General features: G+C 42.4%; 1 protein-coding gene across 1 annotated transcript in view; it reads left to right on the forward strand.

The window, feature by feature from the left end:
- Positions 1 to 17,515, forward strand: part of LOC145897028 (uncharacterized) — a 54,499-nt gene that overhangs the window by 4,713 nt on the left and 32,271 nt on the right. The window contains 39 exon segments of the mRNA XM_082985185.1: positions 213 to 413; positions 685 to 829; positions 1,195 to 1,323; positions 1,677 to 1,791; positions 1,967 to 2,072; positions 2,213 to 2,367; positions 2,693 to 2,885; positions 3,421 to 3,640; positions 3,882 to 4,189; positions 4,378 to 4,478; positions 4,684 to 4,804; positions 5,082 to 5,293; positions 5,614 to 5,845; positions 6,067 to 6,207; positions 6,323 to 6,455; positions 6,818 to 7,150; positions 7,450 to 7,684; positions 7,962 to 8,077; positions 8,109 to 8,213; positions 8,606 to 8,811; positions 9,151 to 9,385; positions 9,827 to 10,012; positions 10,241 to 10,402; positions 10,524 to 10,624; positions 11,074 to 11,259; positions 11,650 to 11,777; positions 11,981 to 12,144; positions 12,262 to 12,618; positions 12,833 to 13,063; positions 13,370 to 13,717; positions 13,884 to 14,150; positions 14,349 to 14,696; positions 14,866 to 15,144; positions 15,239 to 15,373; positions 15,464 to 15,690; positions 16,134 to 16,328; positions 16,578 to 16,748; positions 16,811 to 17,357; positions 17,411 to 17,512. Coding sequence (XP_082841311.1) covers positions 213 to 413; positions 685 to 829; positions 1,195 to 1,323; positions 1,677 to 1,791; positions 1,967 to 2,072; positions 2,213 to 2,367; positions 2,693 to 2,885; positions 3,421 to 3,640; positions 3,882 to 4,189; positions 4,378 to 4,478; positions 4,684 to 4,804; positions 5,082 to 5,293; positions 5,614 to 5,845; positions 6,067 to 6,207; positions 6,323 to 6,455; positions 6,818 to 7,150; positions 7,450 to 7,684; positions 7,962 to 8,077; positions 8,109 to 8,213; positions 8,606 to 8,811; positions 9,151 to 9,385; positions 9,827 to 10,012; positions 10,241 to 10,402; positions 10,524 to 10,624; positions 11,074 to 11,259; positions 11,650 to 11,777; positions 11,981 to 12,144; positions 12,262 to 12,618; positions 12,833 to 13,063; positions 13,370 to 13,717; positions 13,884 to 14,150; positions 14,349 to 14,696; positions 14,866 to 15,144; positions 15,239 to 15,373; positions 15,464 to 15,690; positions 16,134 to 16,328; positions 16,578 to 16,748; positions 16,811 to 17,357; positions 17,411 to 17,512 — 7,876 coding nt within the window.

Consider the following 17,515-nt stretch of genomic DNA (forward strand, 5'->3'; position numbering starts at 1 on the left):
GTTTACTTGGTCTCGCATCGCCATGTACATTTGAATATATTTTATCACGCATCAAATTAGAATATAGTTGTTTTGTAGAAGACCACGTGTTCGTAAAATATTTTTTTTTCAAAGGGTTTTTCAGAGTTCATGTCACAATATAATGTAAATAAACTTCGTGATAATATTTGTAAATGTAGAACATTTCTTACGTGTTTGCGTTTTGTTTTTAGTCGTTCGACAACGTGAATGACTTCGGCAACTTTTTCCACGTTGACGACGAATCCAGTTCGTTTGCTTGCCAACCCGTCCCTGTGGATGCCCCGCATCCTTGTGCCTCCCACTCGCAGGAGGAAATCGCTTCAGTTGAGATCCACTGCCGCCTGTTGCTTGGCAACGATTTCGCCGAGTGCCACGATGCCGTCGACCCAAATGTAAATGTTTATAAGTATATATTTTTTTCAATCGTTAACAGCTTCCGGTGGCATTTATTTTATTAGATATTGTATTTGTTTCAACTAATATTATTTTATTCAAGTTACAAATTGTTTGAGGTATGATTTACTTTCGTACTGGAAGTTAAACAATAAATATATTTTAACGGAATTCTGTATATTTGTTTCTCTTTGCCAAGTCATTTAAGTGAAATGGATTTGCTATCCTTAGCCGTAACTCGCTTGCACATAAATATCGCATCTATTACAGGAATACGTTCAACGTTGTGTGATGGACGTTTGTTCTGGCGGTTTGAGCAACTACAAGGAATATGCATGCGACACTTTCACTCAGTATTCCCGCACATGCTCTTATTTGCACATAGTGCTCAACTGGCGAAGCTCAGACGTTTGTCGTATGTTCATATGTTGTGTTTTGATACCAGTAGATGTTTTTAACCGATGTAAAGGGGTCAATCACTGATACATTTAGATTCGTCGTTTACTTAACCGACTTTTGTCATGAAATTACACTCAAATTTATGCAACTCTAACTAAACATAATAGCATGGAGAAATAGCAATTGAACAGAAGTTCAAAACATTGTTAGACAAGCTCCCATTACAAGAGAAACATGCCTGGTAGCATAAGCAATAAATTTTTTTTTAAGTTACTTGGGTGTTAATGATTCTTTTCATGTTACCATGAATTTGGCAAACATTCGTTACGCTTTTATGTCTTTATTGCCTAAGTTAAATTGCATTTGTGGACGTTTTTGCAGCTGTGGAATGCCCTAGCGGCCAAGTTTACAGCGAATGTGGAACTGCCTGCCCCGAGACTTGCAGCAACTTTGGTTTCGTCGCTGAGTGCCCGAACAACATTTGTGTTGATGGCTGCCACTGCCCTCAAGGTGGGTTCGCCTAGAAACGCCATTTGTAGCAACGTTTCGGAATAAAGCTGCAGAACACTTCCACCAAATATACGTTTTCGTATCCAAATATTTTTCTGATAACATCTTTAGAGCTGTTTGCCTGAATAATTTTTTACAGTTTTACTCAGTAACTATATATATCGACAGGCTGCCAAAGTTGCTTGGTTCACTGATTCAATACAGTTTGTATTATGTTTTCCATCTGCGTATCCAAATAATACCGTATTATTTCCTTTCGATATGTAACAGATGCTGTAGGATGAAGATTATGGCACCTAAAATTTTAAACTGATACCATAGACTGTTGTCATGAAAATTTTTTTGTCATACAGGTACCGTGCTCGACGAAAGCACCAACTCGTGTGTTTCCAAAGAAGAATGTCCGTGCACGCGCGCTGGAGAGTTCTACAAGAACGGTGACGTCATCCAACAAGACTGCAACGACTGGTAACTTTTGTGACACCCACTATTTTTCACATTTTTTCGGTTGGTGAAATATTTAACTGGTCCAGTGACGATTGTGATACGACCAGCTAGGGCATTGGTTGAGAGTTGCTGAAAAGACCACATAGAACTTTGAATAACTGCTTATTTTATCTTCACCGTGCCCTTTCCTTCACAGCACCTGCGAAAAGGGAAGGTGGACGTGCACCGAAAAAGAGTGTCCAGCACTTTGCTCCGCGATTGGTGAAGATCACTTTATCACTTTCGACGGAAGAACCTTCCAGGTATTATTACTGAAGCCTTGTTGACTAGTGATTCTTTGTACCAATCGCTATGTGATCGCTTTGTACCTCGTATATATTGTATCTTTGATATCATTCAACAATTGTCTGGTCACAATAACAAGGTGTATGTTCTGTCGCAGTTTGCGGGTGGGTGTGAGTACGTTCTATCGCAATCGCGTTTCGGCGTCGATCAGCCATTCGCCATCTGGGTGCAGAGTCTCGGATGTGGGTTCTACGACTCAGATGCTTGTAAGAAGACGATATCCATGAAACTGTGGGAGGGAGAGGTGTACAGGTAAATAACTGCATTCAGTGATGATTAATCACAGTATTCTATCTGATTTCGATTTTTTATACTGAACATCTGGGCAAGTTATCATGTAATGTTACTGATATAACGTTTTTTTCGCCCAATTTTGTTTTCTGTAATTGTGAATGAATTTGAAAATATTGTCCCGTAAAAACGACATTGCTGTGAACACCTAAATTCAAACCACTAAAGCAAGTCACTGAAGAAAAAAAATGCATTTATTTACATGAAAAAAATCAAGCCAAGGCAATCAGCAACTTTTTAGTCTGACACCGCAAGCAGCAGCACAGTAATTTTTGGACATTGTTAGGTTTGAGGCAAACGGCAAAGTGAGGCGTGGGGAGAACCTTCTCGAACTCCCGCACGACGATAGCGCCATCGGTGTCCACTTCCAGCGTCTCTCCACCTCCTTCCTGAAGATGAGGACCGACTCCGGGATGGAGCTGACATGGGATGGGAATCACCGCATCTACCTCAAACTACCGCCTTCTTTTAAAAACAAAGTAAGAAATGAGTGTTCAGATCAACGTGTTACAATTTAACATTACGCTCCAAATACAAGTCCTCGTTCTTGCTTTTGAACAAAGCCTTTTTGTGTTGATTTTGCGTGTTGTATTCTTGAGTTACGTCGGTATGCAATCGACATGTGGTACGCGAAAGGCACCCAGGAGTTACGCGAGAACATTTGGCAAAAATGTTTGCGGACAAACTACCAACACATTTAAATACTGAAATTAAACATTCATGTACGGCCCGGACCTTAAACAATGCAATTAAAACAAGGTTAAAAGGTGGTACTTTATTTCTTAGTGTGACAGTGTGACATAATAAAACTTACGTGGTTCGCGGCAGCTGTAATGGACTTGAAGCGGTAAGCGATATAATTAAGGTTGAGAACCACTGTTTTAAACATATAGTTGACTTTATTAACTTGAATGCAATTTATTACTGTGATCAACTTTCACAATTTGACTTTAATATGGTATTTTTTATTTTTATCCCATAGATTTATTTATTTATTTATTTTTTTCTCATTAGGTGCAAGGTCTCTGCGGAGTTTACAACCTCAACCAGCAAGACGACTTTACACTGCCCTCTGGCGCCACCACCATCAGCACGGCCGACTTCGGCAACGCATGGAAAACTGACGTCACGTGTCAGGCTGACGTGGCTACCACTGGCGTGTCAGTGGATGCGTGTGTGGTGGCAAGCCAGTATGCCACGCATGCAAGTGTCATGTGCTCGGCTCTTAAATTGGGTAAGAAGCTATTAATCGCTCTTGGCTAAATTAATATTCTTCACTCAGGCAAACGTATATTTTTAATTTTGCTAAAAAGAGCAGTAGCTTTTTACTACAGGATCAGCCTGGCTTATGATCAGGAATACCTTTGGCAACTTCTGATTGAAGTTGGTCAACACATGAACAAAATACGACAGTTCAGGACTTCAACGTCCCGCTGTATGGGGCTAAATGATAATTGTAAATACTTTTGCGGTAGGCGCATTCCAGAAATGCAACCTCATCGTTGACCCAGCTCCGTACGTGTCCATGTGCGAACACGACGTGTGTCACGGTTTGCACAAGTTCCAGGCCGACGGCGAGGTCAGCAAATGTACTGTGATGAGCGCCTATGCCAGGGCGTGCGCCATTGCGGGAAGCCCCATCATCGAAACCCCCTCTTGGCGTGAAGCGTCTGGTTGCCTGGTTGGTTGTTCTAATGGTCGTGTATGGGACGAATGCGGTGGTGGTGACTGTGAAGTTACGTGCTCTATGCTAAGCAACGGCACGGCCGACCAGTGCAAAGCGGTAAGCTGTGTTGTGTTGTTGTTTAGTGGTGTGTTTGTGAAATGACCCAGAGGGACAAATATTACAATAATTGTTTAGTCTGAGAGTGCCAGGTTAATTCGGACAATGAATTCCATGCTCTTTATTGTAAAAAAACTCATTTTTCAAGCCAAAATTTTTTAACTGTGTTAGCCCGTTATAAACTACAGAGCTCAGAATGTGTGGAAGGATGCCGATGTCCGAATGGCGAGGTTTACGATTCGTTCGCCGACTCCTGCGTCAACGTCACCGACTGCACCTGCTACCACAGGTTTCTTATTCTATAAAATACGATAGTTTTGGAAAATATAATTGAACATGATGTCGAACTAACAATAATTATGTTTTGGAACAATTTCTCTCGTGTACATTCTCTACACGATAAAACCATCATGTACGAAAAAAATGGAGAAATTGAAATACGTTGTATTGAATCAATTTAAAGGATCATGTTTATTGGAGTGATTTTGTTGCAGGAACGTTGCTTATTCACACGGCGACAGACGCCAGGCGTTGTGCCAGCAATGTACTTGCCACAACGGGGCTTGGGAATGTAATGCAATCGCCGACTGCACTAAAGATTCTGTCTGCGCAAACGTGAGTTGAAGTTGTAAATAAAATTCCTGCAACTGTATAATGCCACACCCTCCATAAGTACAGGCATGTTCAACTGTGGCCGCACGGGGTGGCTTCTTTGGTCTATTCGGATACACTGTGGCATATTTAAAGCAATTATTGACAGCCCAGCATATGTAGTCATAGAAAAAATAGTACGGCCAGATTAACAGAAATGCATGGACATTTGAACCTTCATTCTGTGCTGCTTTTTGGCAAAAAATAAGTTTCCTTCATGACTTCCCGATTATCTTCACAGGACATGATTTGGAGCAACTGCACCGAATGTCAGCGTACATGCAGCAACATGCATCTCGCCTGTATACAAAGCTCCTGCCACGAGGGCTGCGCTTGTCCCAACGGAACAGTACTTGATGATGGCAAGTGCGTACAACCAGAGCAGTGTCCTTGTCACTTTAGAGGAAAGAGCTACCGCGATGGAAGTTGGATCAAACGAGACTGTAATTTCTGGTACGTTTTTCCGGGACTTTCTTTCTCAGTGTTGGAAGTACATTATTTTTCGTGTTGTTTGATCCACATTAGGTAGTTGAAAATGTCATGACATCATTGCGTGTTTGAGTTCCCAAACTAAGTTTTGCACACCTCGCATTTTTTCTTCAGGATTTTATTGATTTTGCTTTAACTTCCTGCATGCATTAACACCTAAAACACCTTTTTTATTGACACTTCATTGATTAGCTTATATGCATCATATATATATATGCATTAATTAGCTAAGTGTTTCAATGTAAGCATAAACTATCGACCGCTTAATTTAAAAACTTTCTTAGCAAATGCAAGAACTCGAACTGGAACTGCACAGCACGGGAATGTCCCGCCTACTGTTCAGCATACGGCGATCCTCATTACGAAACATTCGACAAAAAGCGATTCGAGTTCCACGGCGACTGCACGTACGTGCTTGCGGAGGACTTCTGTGGGGACGGCATTGGGACTTTCCGCGTCACAGTTGAAAACGTTCCGTGTAGCACTGGTGGAGTCACATGCACCAAAGCTGTCAAGGTAATTTCTTCTCAACAAAACCACTGTCGCGTTGAGTTTGTTAACGAATCTCCTGAACTTTAATTGCTGGGATTTGATGAATACTGCCGTTTTTTTGCTTGATATAACTTTTACTACAACAAGGTCAAGGGTTTTATCTTAAAACAAGCACATGGTCGTTTATGTCTATAAGTTCTCTCAAAAGCAATTCCTAATATCACAAAAATGCCTTCTGTTTGTAGTTGATGTTGTACGACACAATTATCCATTTGATCCGAGGATCGGAACCGATCATCTCAAGGAACCCTTTCACCAAACCAGAGACGCCAAAAGCCGACTACAAGTTCCTCAGAGCTGGCGTTTTTGTCATTATCAAGACCAAGGTAAGTACACTGTTTGGCTGTGATGAACACGGTTAATTGAAGGAAAAACCCTCACTTGATCTCATTGACATATGGCACAGGTTTGTAAAATTCGTTTAATATTCTCCGTGTACAGATCGGTCTCACCGTTATGTGGGACATAGGAACTCGAGTTTACGTTAAACTCGAACCCAAGTTCAAGTCTCAAGTTTGTGGTTTGTGTGGAAACTACGATGGAAACGTCCTCAATGACTTCAGGACCCGGCAAGGTAATACCTATACCCGACGATATAATTGTTGAAACATCAGAAACAACAAAAATGCTTACAAGCAGTGAGAGATGACTTTACATAACTAAGTTATGTTTTTTCAAAACAGCTTTAATATTGTTTGATTTTGCCACATTATCTGCACGGTGTATGCGTTGCCATTTTTTTGGACTATGTTTAACTCACAGAACTTATCAATATTATATAAAGTGCTTCTTTGTACAAAAACGCGGCAAACTTCGCGTGGTCGGCTTGTCATGACTTCATCCTTGCCTGAGAGTTGGCCTAAACGTTGTCTAAAATTTTTGCTACTGTATTTTTTATTTAAAATGTGCACCGATCAAACAAACTTTTATTTCCAGGTGAACTTGAATCGAGCACCAGATTATTCGGCGATAGCTGGAAAGTCTTTAGCTCCTGCCCCCGTTCTGAGGACGAACCCGTGCATCCCTGTATCGTGGCGCCCCAGCGTGCCGACTGGGCCCGGTACGGTTGCCGCCTCTTGCGCCAGAGCCCCTTCTCCGAGTGCCACCCGTTCGTTGACCCCGAGCCGTACTACCAGTCTTGCTTGTGGGATTCTTGCGGTTGCGACAGAGGTGGTGATTGCGAGTGCTTGTGTACGGCCATCGCCGCTTACGTGCGAGAGTGTAACGAACTTGGAGTTCACATTCCCTGGAGATCAACTGGAAACTGCGGTAATACTTATATTCACATGCATTGATGAGTACAATCATAACCGCTTCATCGAATATGCCACTTAAAAGGCATTTTTCCGATCGCGTATATAGCTATGTATAAACAGCCGCAAACATCGTTTGTACAAGAATCGTATCGTTTGAGGATCAGGATAACTTGTAATAATAGTTTTCCAAATATGGTTGAAAATAAATACGGCAAGCCAACTTAAGTAAAGGCATTTATTTTTTAAGGCAATTTCTGCTGAACTAACTGTTGTGTCGTTATTAAAGTCTCAAATATCGAACTTTTATCACAGGACTACAGTGTGGAGCGGATAAAGAGTATCAGGCTTGCGGGAGCACTTGCAACGCCGATTGCTGGACTGCGTCAGAGGACGAAGGCTGCTCAACAACCTGTGTTGAGGGATGCCACTGTCCCAATGGCACAGTTTTGCACGAAGGCAGATGTATCACGCGCCAGCAGTGCCCCTGCAAAGTGGGCAGTCTCATCTTGCCGACTGGGGCAATTATCCCATACAACTGCATGGAGTGGTGCGTCTTTCTAGGCCGTCCTTCGGGCACTTTTATGATGCGAACGTTAAAGTGTTATTGCCCTAGAGTGTTTAACGTTAGTGGTAAGGCTGTTACTATCCTTCAACGGCAAACTATTTTACAGAATCTATCCTTCTGACACAAAAATGTGCATTTTTTCCCCATCGCTAGCTGTTAACTTCTTTTTATTTAGAGGATCTTCACAAGTCGTTCGCTGCTTTAAAATTAGTTGCGAAGCAAAATATTTTCGGTCTTAAAAACTGTCCTTTATTTACAGCCAATGTGTTGAGAGCAGCCTGAAATGTACGGGAACTCCCTGTTCCACAACTTCGGGTGCGTTGTACACGACAACTACACCTGCTGTTACTGAGCAATCCACAACCACGAAGGTTTGTATGTGACAACTGCTTGACAAATACATCAGTTGACATGTGTTTTACTATGCAGGGTGTTATGACCACAAGTGAAACTTCGCCCATTAGCACAACCCCTGCATTTACCACCACTACGGAAGCCACAACCACTATTTGTACGTAAAAGATTTTTCGCAGACTAAAAGCTATCGGACTGGAAAGATAACGAAATGCAGTGCTTTGTTGATTAGAGTCATGGGAAATTTTTTCGTAACCGTGGTTACATTATTCTGCTTCAGAAATTTCTTAATATTCATATTTTTATTCCAATTTAAACCATTCAGTAAATTTGAAAGGATGTATTTTTTATTGCCAATTAGGATAAATATATACAGAGGCAAAAGATCTATAATACACACTGACGAGACCTGATAGGTCGAAACAGTGTATGTACATCTTTCTGCAGTTTAAATGGTTTTATCTACATATATTTAACAATTATTCATATCCAACACTTGTCAACCAATGAGCACTCTTTCTTTTTCTTATAATACCTTGCTTTACACAGCTTGTCCACAAGGCATGGAACCAGTCCAATGCCAGGATCCGTGCCCGTCCAAATGTCACTACCTGGAAAGTGGCGATACTTGCATAGGAACAAGGATTTGCACACCCGGATGTGGTTGCCCTGGCGACAAGGTGATGGGCGAGAACGGAAAGTGCGTGGAACCGATGGACTGTGCTTGCAGAGATGAGAACGGCAACGTACACGAAGTAAGGACGTTTGTCGCGTCGGCCTTTGTGTTTGTTTTGTTAACGTGCACCTCAACCTTTACAGTTGGGAATGGTGAATTTGTTGATGGTAATTTATCAGCGATAAACATCCAAAAGCGTTATATCGAATAGCGGTAAACTGTTTATAAAAGCCCTACACGACAAGAGGACATTTCTTTTTGCGAACTAACCTCTAACTCTGGCTTCTTGATACCTACAAGCATTGTCTACTGATGTTTCATTATTATTACCTTGTATTATCATCATTACCAAGCACAAAGCGTGGCATCAAGCGAGGTGTTTATACTATTCCATCATTAATTCATCAATTTCCCGCAGCCCGGCATGAGCTGGAAGAAGGGCGAATGTGAAAGGTGCACTTGCTTCAACAACGCGGTTGAATGCGAACCGATCCAGTGTGGCGAGATAGCTTGTGATGAGGAGGCTGGGATGTCTATCGTTAGTGTAGCTGGAAAATGTTGTCCAGTGTGCATTCCAGCCACCACTTTCCCAGTCACTGAAGAAACGACTGCCGCAACCGCGTCCACTACGACTGCATCTTTATGTGATGAAAGTGAGTATTATTTTAGTGATTGTTGTTGTGTTGTGGCCAAATTTACAAGCAGGTCAAAACTTGGATGTGGGAGTTCTTTGTAAATAATATGTCCGAGAAATGCTTCTGCACGATCGGTTCGTTTTATTTGTTGACTTGTTTCGAAACACTTTAGGTTACCTACCACATGCACACACCAGTCTTCGTTAACCACCACAAGGTAATGATTTTGGTTGCTGATGCTTCCAGGCATCGTCCAAACAAGTTTTTTTTTTTGCTAGAAGAGCCTTAAATTACTAAAGAATGATTTTGCTTCAACAAACCATATTCTACCCTGCAATGTATCCGAGGCAGGCATTCACAACGTGATTACAGTTTTTCCATAGGCCCACATGTACATACGCACTGAGCAAACCAACTCCCCAGTGACAAACACATAAAAATTATCAACTGTATTCGCAGGTGAGTTTTACGGCATGTGCTCTTGCACGCCCACTTGCGCCGAAATGAGCAGCAACCTCACTTGCCAGACCTCACCGGTCCAGGACGCCAATGGAAAATGTTGTTCGTGCCCGGAAGGATCGGCACGCGATGACGTCACTGGCAAGTGTATTCCCGTTGAGTCTTGTCCCTGCGTCGACGAAGAAGGTAAGAGTATTTTGTGGCCCTGTTTCGTCTCAATGATGCCTGTCATCTATTTAGTTTTTATATGAACGCGAAGGCAAGACTAGTCAATTACCATTCTGCGGCATTGCGTTACGGCTGTAATACTTGTTCCATTTGGATGTAGCGAATGATAACTATCTTTTTTTGCGTTCATAAGCAAGACTAAATGAAATTGTGTTTTACATGTTGAAATGTCTGACCGACATTCAGGCAATAAGGTCCCCTCTGGCGAAACGATCGAAGTGGGAACTTGCTCGCGATGCGAATGCATCAACGCCAAGCTCCGTTGCGCCACCTACTGTACGATCAACAGCTGCGGAGGTGGGATGAGAATGGGAGCGGACGAGGATGGATGCTGTCTCTGCGTTAGAGGTAAGTTAGTCACTGCATTGTTCCTTATGGGATCTCCATGTATTATGCCGGCCCGTTTAGTTAAGTGTGTTTTAATGCATTTTGATGTAACGTTCTAATAAAACAATGAAACGTTTCACAGAACCGGTTACCACTACTCAGTCGACCACTACGACAACCGAAGCCGTGACCACAACCGCACAAACTTCGTCTACGCCCCCATCCACGCAATCCACTACTGAGGTAAGTTCTTAAAATAACATTATGTAAAGTAAACTCAAAACGTTTTTCCCACATAAAGAGTATTTGGGGTAAGAAAACGCGCAATGGCACCGATTTTCATATTATGTTGGCACCGGCAATCGGAAATTTTAGTGATGAGAAACGAAATGCAAAAATGGACCTTAACTTTAGCGTTGGGAAACCGATTAGTGAAGTGTACCATGTGTACTACCAAACTGTAGCTAGCACAGTGCCACATCAACAGGTGCACTGATGAGACCTTACAGGTCGAAACAGTGCGTGTATACACCCTGACTGCAGCTCTCAAACTGTATTTGAAATGAAAAATATAACATTGATTTTAGTAATGTGATGGTAAAATTTGTAAAAAAATGTGATTGTAAACATTCATCAATTTGACGAAAATACAGTAGTGCAGCGTGTAATCCATGCCATTCGTTTTGTATCAGGAAACTTCACCGATCTCAACGACCAGCACACCTCCAGTATCGTGCGCCTGCAAACCCGGTTACTTCGAATGTGACCAATGCGACAAGTGTGTCATGAACGAGACCCGTTGCGATGGAGTGAGACAATGTGCTGACGGCAGCGATGAAACAAACTGTCCATGCATTTATAACGGCGAAGTCATGCAGGTAACTGTTGTCGAATTTACGTACACACAGATGCGTGGAAATATACTATTTCGTCATATTGTGTGTTTCATTGACCTCGCCTGTCTGTTCTAAAGCTATCCTTTAGGGATGTTCGTTAGTCACAAAGTTGTTATGCGAATAACTGTTACTTCACAAATGTCAAGAAACTAACTGTAACACTTGCCCAATACTGTAACAACAACACATTATTCATGATTATGGTACAATCGCTATCGTCATAACTACACCAGCTGCTTGTGACCCACCCCAAACACTAGCCACCACTATTGTTGCTATATTGTGTGTGTATAGTGTCTGTAGGGGTCGTTTACACAGCTTCGTGTTGCAATATTTTACAATATGCCCCTTAATATTTTCTTGTTTATGCAGAATGAGGATACTTGGGTTTTGAGCGAATGCGAATCCTGTTCCTGTGTGAACGGAAAATCCGAATGCGTGAAGACTTGCGGGCTTCAATGTGGAGTCGGTTATTACTTGCAAACATACGAAGACGACAGGTCAGTTGGTGAACATGCGGTAAAACATACGTTATTTCCATTCTTTTTGTACTTTTTTTCTGTTCTGAAAAGCTGCATATTTGTTGAAGAAGTTTAACTACGTTATGAAAGTTTTGTTTGAAATTTCATTATTTTAGCCTTTCTAGTTTGATTCCAACAATTGCGTTCGGAACTTTGTGACTACCTTTAATTTACATTTTCAGATGCTGTTCGTGTGTGTTGGCAGCTACCAGCACAACTACACCAGTTGTGGAAACCAGCAGTGAGCCAGCAACCACCACCACTGGTTCGCAACCAGTAACCACAACTACCAAAGTTGCAGTAGTCACCACCACCATTTCTTCCTCTACAGAAATCACCACTAAAGGTAAACTGTTGACTTGGTTTACAACTGAGAGAGCCTATAATATTTGTATTACAACTGACAAATTTTTCCGTAACTACCAACCACATTGACATGTGACTAAAATTTGTTTTTTTGCAGGTCTCTGCGTCAACGCCTTGGGCATGGAATCCGGTTTAATTGACGACCAAGAAATTTGGGCATCATCTTACCTCCCTGACAGAAATCCTGAATTCGGCCGCCTTCGATCGCAGGGAACTCCCGCCGACGCCGCTTCACTTTCCTGGGCTCCGAAAGAGAACGATGAGAAACCGTATTTCGAAGTCTCCTTCCTCGATCTAACAGAGGTGACTGGCATCTCAACACAGGGTGGAGAGGACGGTGGTTTTGTCGGGCAATATACAGTGGAGTATGCTGACAAGGAGGGTGTAAAGATGATTGAGGAGACGGTTGTCGATGAGAATGGCCAAAGTGTCACACGACCAATAGTGTTTGGAGGTAGAACAAAAACAATGCGATCAATTTTGCAAACAAAGTTCGAAAAGTAGGAATGTTAAAAGGGCAAAGCCCTGTTAAACAAAATAAAACTTTCATACGAGTAGTGGCATGACACAATCAGTCATGGACGCGATGCAATATGCAAGGCACCAAACGCTAATACTAAGTTAACTTGCGACAGATGTCACAGTAAGAGCAACACAATACTTTTCAGCCAACACCGATGACAACAACGTGGTCAAGAATCGTCTTCCCGAGCCAATCATCGTCAAACGCATCCGTATCTTCCCTGTTCTCTCTTCCTCACCCAAGATCAGTCTCCGAGTTGAGCTTCACGGATGTGGAGAAGGAGTTGAGACGACCACCACCGCAGGACAACCGCAAACAACCACCAGTGAGGCCCCAGGAACCACTACCGAACCAGCAGTAACCTCTACCACTGAAGGTTAGTTTACGAAAAGCTGATTTGGGGAGCGACCCGTTTTCGTGAACCACGTTCTTTTTGATGAATTATATTTAATTTTAATAAACAATCTATCTAAAGCGAATTTGCAAGCCGCAGAAACATTCACAAAACAACTTTGAAAATGCATGGACAACCATAAAACATAGGTTTTGTTAACGCTGTTTTTGAGGGGAATGAAAACATACAAAACACAACAAAATATGTGGTGGAACATACTTATAACAGCAAAGAGTGTTTAAAATAGGCATTTAACATAAATTTAAAGTCTAATTATCATTCCTTCAGAATATTGTGATGATGCGCTCGGCATGGACTCTGGTCTCATCGAGGACCAGCAGGTCTGGGCTTCCTCCTATCTTCCCGACCACAACCCGGAGTTTGCGAGAATCCGTTCATCAGAGGACCCCAAACCACTATCCTGGGCTCCGAAAGAGAACGATGAGAAACCGTATTTGGAAATCTCCTTCCTCGATCTGACAGAGGTCACTGGCATCTCAACACAAGGTGGAGAGGACGGTGGTTTTGTCGGGCAATATACAGTGGAGTATGCTGACAAGGAAGGAGTGAAGATGGTTGAGGAAACCGTGGTAGATGATAACGGTGGAACTGAAACCCGTCCTGTTGTCTTCGAAGGTAACGATTTGTTATATTTCACTCTGTTCTCCCAGTTACACTAATTGGGTTTAAAACATCCGTCGAATTAATATTGTGTGACACAAACTTGTGTTTCATGAGCTTTGGAGTTTTATAAATCGTGGTTATGTAACGTATGAGCATTTAACCCAATATTTGTTTTTAGCCAACACGGATGACCACACCGTAATAAAGAATCGTCTTCCCGAGCCGATCATCGTCAAACGCATCCGCATCTTCCCCGTCCTCTCTTCCACACCAAAGATCAGCCTCCGAATTGAGCTACACGGATGCGGCAAAGCCGTTGAGACGACCACCACCACAGGACAACCACAAACAACCACTGCAGGACAACCACAAACAACCACCAGTGAGGCTCCAGGAACCACCACTGGACTGGGAACCACCACTGCTGCAGCTACAACCACCCCCAGTAAGTTTCGTTTGTTTGAAATACAGTGAAGAGTTTTTAGGATTAAGTTTAATGGCGAAATTCTATTCTGCCTTGTGTCTGATAGCTTGTGACAATATAAACTAAAGTGTAAATCACGTGTTTGTAAAGTGTCATGTATTGAAATATAATGACATAAACAGAAAATCCCTATATCTTAACGCCAGATGTTTTTCCCAGAATATTGTGATGATGCGCTCGGCATGGACTCTGGTCTCATCGAGGACCAGCAGATCTGGGCTTCCTCCTATCTTCCCGACCACAACCCGGAGTTTGCGAGAATCCGTTCATCGGAGGACCCCAAACCACTATCCTGGACTCCGAAAGAAAACGATGAGAAACCGTATTTGGAAATCTCCTTCCTCGATCTGACAGAGGTAACTGGCATCTCAACACAAGGTGGAGAGGACGGTGGTTTTGTCGGACAATATACAGTGGAGTATGCTGACAAGGAGGGTGTGAAGATGGTCGAGGAGACGGTGGTAGATGAGAATGGTGAAACTGTCACACGTCCTGTCGTTTTTGAAGGTACTAACTGCTTCAATAAAGTTTAAGAAAAGGCCATAATTAATGAAGGAAAAAACTGTACAGAAGAATAGTTTCTAAAATAGAGTAATATTGTCTCTGAAGTGTAATATTGTCCATGTCTTTTTATACATGTTATGCACAAGAGTGATAATTATATTTGCGTTTAAAGCCAACACCGATGATCACACCGTAATAAAGAATCGTCTTCCCGAGCCAATTATCGTCAAACGCATCCATCTCTTCCCTGTTCTCTCATCCTCATCCAAGATCAGTCTCCGAGTTGAGCTTCACGGATGTGGAGAAGGGGTTGAGACGACCACCACCGCAGGACAACCGCAAACAACCACTGGTGAGGCGCCAGGAACCACTACGACACCATTCTTGGAAGAATCAACCACCGAAACAGTCACTAAGACCACGGAGCCAGTAGTAACCACCTCAGTTGCTGGTAAGTGTGGTTTCTTAAAAAAATAGTGTTCAAAAACATGGCATTCCGATTTTCGGCGATTTTCGGCTTCTCAGTAACAGAACCTTTTGTTAAGGAACCACCACAACTAAAAGCATTGAAACTACCACCACCGAGGTGGTAAAATCAACACCAATCTCCAGTACTACAAGCGGAGTGGTTCAAACTACCTCAGAAAAACCGGTTACAACTGTGGAAACCACAACATCAGGTAAGCATCTCGATATAATATTTCTACCACTTGTAGGCATCACGAAAAAGACCATTGCGTTTTAAAATCTTCACATGAATTTTTCATTAGTTGTTGAAACTACCACAACCAACGTTGTTGAAACAAGTCCCGAAATTTGTCGTCTTGATATGGGGATTGACGTCCAGTCATCCAACACCGTTGGTGCCGCAACACTTTCCGCGTCATCGACCAAACAGGAAAGTTCCCCAGAATTCGGGCGACTCAATAGCGAGGCTGATAACGGTTTGCCATTGGCTTGGGCCCCGTCAATTAACATGCCTTCACAGTATTTGCAGGTATGTCCGAAGTGTGTATTCTGTAAATACTATTATAGTGGCCTTTGATCTGTCGTAATACCTCGGTTCAAAGTTAAAACTTATGTAATTTATTAGATTTCATCTAATTTTATCGTCAGTTTGTTTTATTTGCAAATAACAGTACCAATGCACATCGAAAATACAATTAAAATGTATTTGCAGGTGTGCCCGAAAGACGTATTCTAAGTAAAACAAGTAGCCTTTGATCTGCTGTAACACCTCGGTTCAAAGTTAAAACTTATATAAAATCAGATAAATGTTGTTTCTAAATTCTTAGTTTTTCATCTACTTTTATACTCTCATAAGTTTGTGACATTTGCAAATAACACTGTTGGTGTACACATTAGAAATATCGCACTGCTGTTTATTTACCAGATCCACGTTGCTATTGATTTGTTTCTTACGTTTAAACTGTATCGCAGGTTACGTTCGTACGTCAAGTAGTCGTCACAGAAGTCCTCATACAAGGTGGTGGAGAGGAGGGCTGGGTGAGCAAGTTCAGTGTTCACACTAGTAAGAATGGAGTGGAATGGCGAGGCGTGGATGTAACATCACTTACTAGCACTGATAACGCTCTCGTGTTTAGCGGAAACACTGATGGTACCTCGACCAAACAGGTGTGTTTTACGATTTGATGCCCTAATGGGGTAATGATTTTTTTAAGGTTGTTTAAAATAACTTCCAGTGAAAGCTGAGAATTTTATTTCATAAAATTGGAATAGTGGTTCGAGATTTTTAAGTATTTGTTACAAAATAATGCTGGCAAGCAAGAATAGTTTTTCAAATCATCTGAATCGTTTTTGTGTGAAGAAATTTAAAAGTGCTGTAATAGATTGAATGCAGTTAAAACTCTTTGTTGTGGTTAGGTTCCAATGCCTTTCCCACTGGAAGCCATAGCCGTGCGAATTGTGCCTATGGCCTGGCATAAGAACATTCTCATGCGCGTTGACTTGCTCGGATGCTACAAAGAGGTTGAGACCACTACCGTGGAGACTGTTACATCCACTGAGATTGTTACGACTACTGAGAAACCAGTGGTAGGCAAACTTAAACTGGATCGAAGTAACCACCTCAAAAAAAATACCTTTTTTTATACTAGTCGACGTCAAGTGGACCTGGGACCACCTCGTCGGTTGAAATTACAACGACAAAGGAAGTTTTGCCAACCACAACCGTCCTTGTTACGACCACCGGCCCAGCAGGCGATACGACAACGGCTACGGGATCGGTCACTACAAGTACTCCATCTGGTGAATCAACCACATCGAAATCAACCATGGCCACCACGAGCCAGCCAATTGGTGAAAGCACCACTACACCTTCTGGCGAATCCACTACTTCTGGACCGCTTGGTACAACAAGCACCCTACCTGGGCAAACAACAACGCTTCAGACAGGCGAGGTTACCACCTCGAAGGGAGTGATGACAACTACAAGCGGAACGATTGGTGTCACGACCACTAAACCAACTGAGGCATCAACAACAACCAAGGAAACAACCAGCCAAGGGCTTACAACCACCACAGTGTCGCAAGAAACATCATCTAGCGTCCCAGTGGTAACAACAACGACCGTTGTGGTTCCTGTGGAATCCACCAGTGCCCCAATAGAAACCAGTCCAGCTGGTGAAAGCACAACTACTTCTGGTAAGCTTTGTTGCATTTTTTATATTCAGTTTACTGACTTTTGATGCATAAAGGCGTGGTTAGTACAACTCCAACTGGTGAGACTGTATCGACATCGAAGGCCCATGAAACGACCACTGTCACTGTCGAGAAAACTACTGGCACGACAACAGTCGGTG

Source organism: Ascidia mentula, chromosome 4 (assembly GCF_947561715.1).
Source record: "Ascidia mentula chromosome 4, kaAscMent1.1, whole genome shotgun sequence".
NCBI lineage: Eukaryota > Metazoa > Chordata > Ascidiacea > Phlebobranchia > Ascidiidae > Ascidia > Ascidia mentula.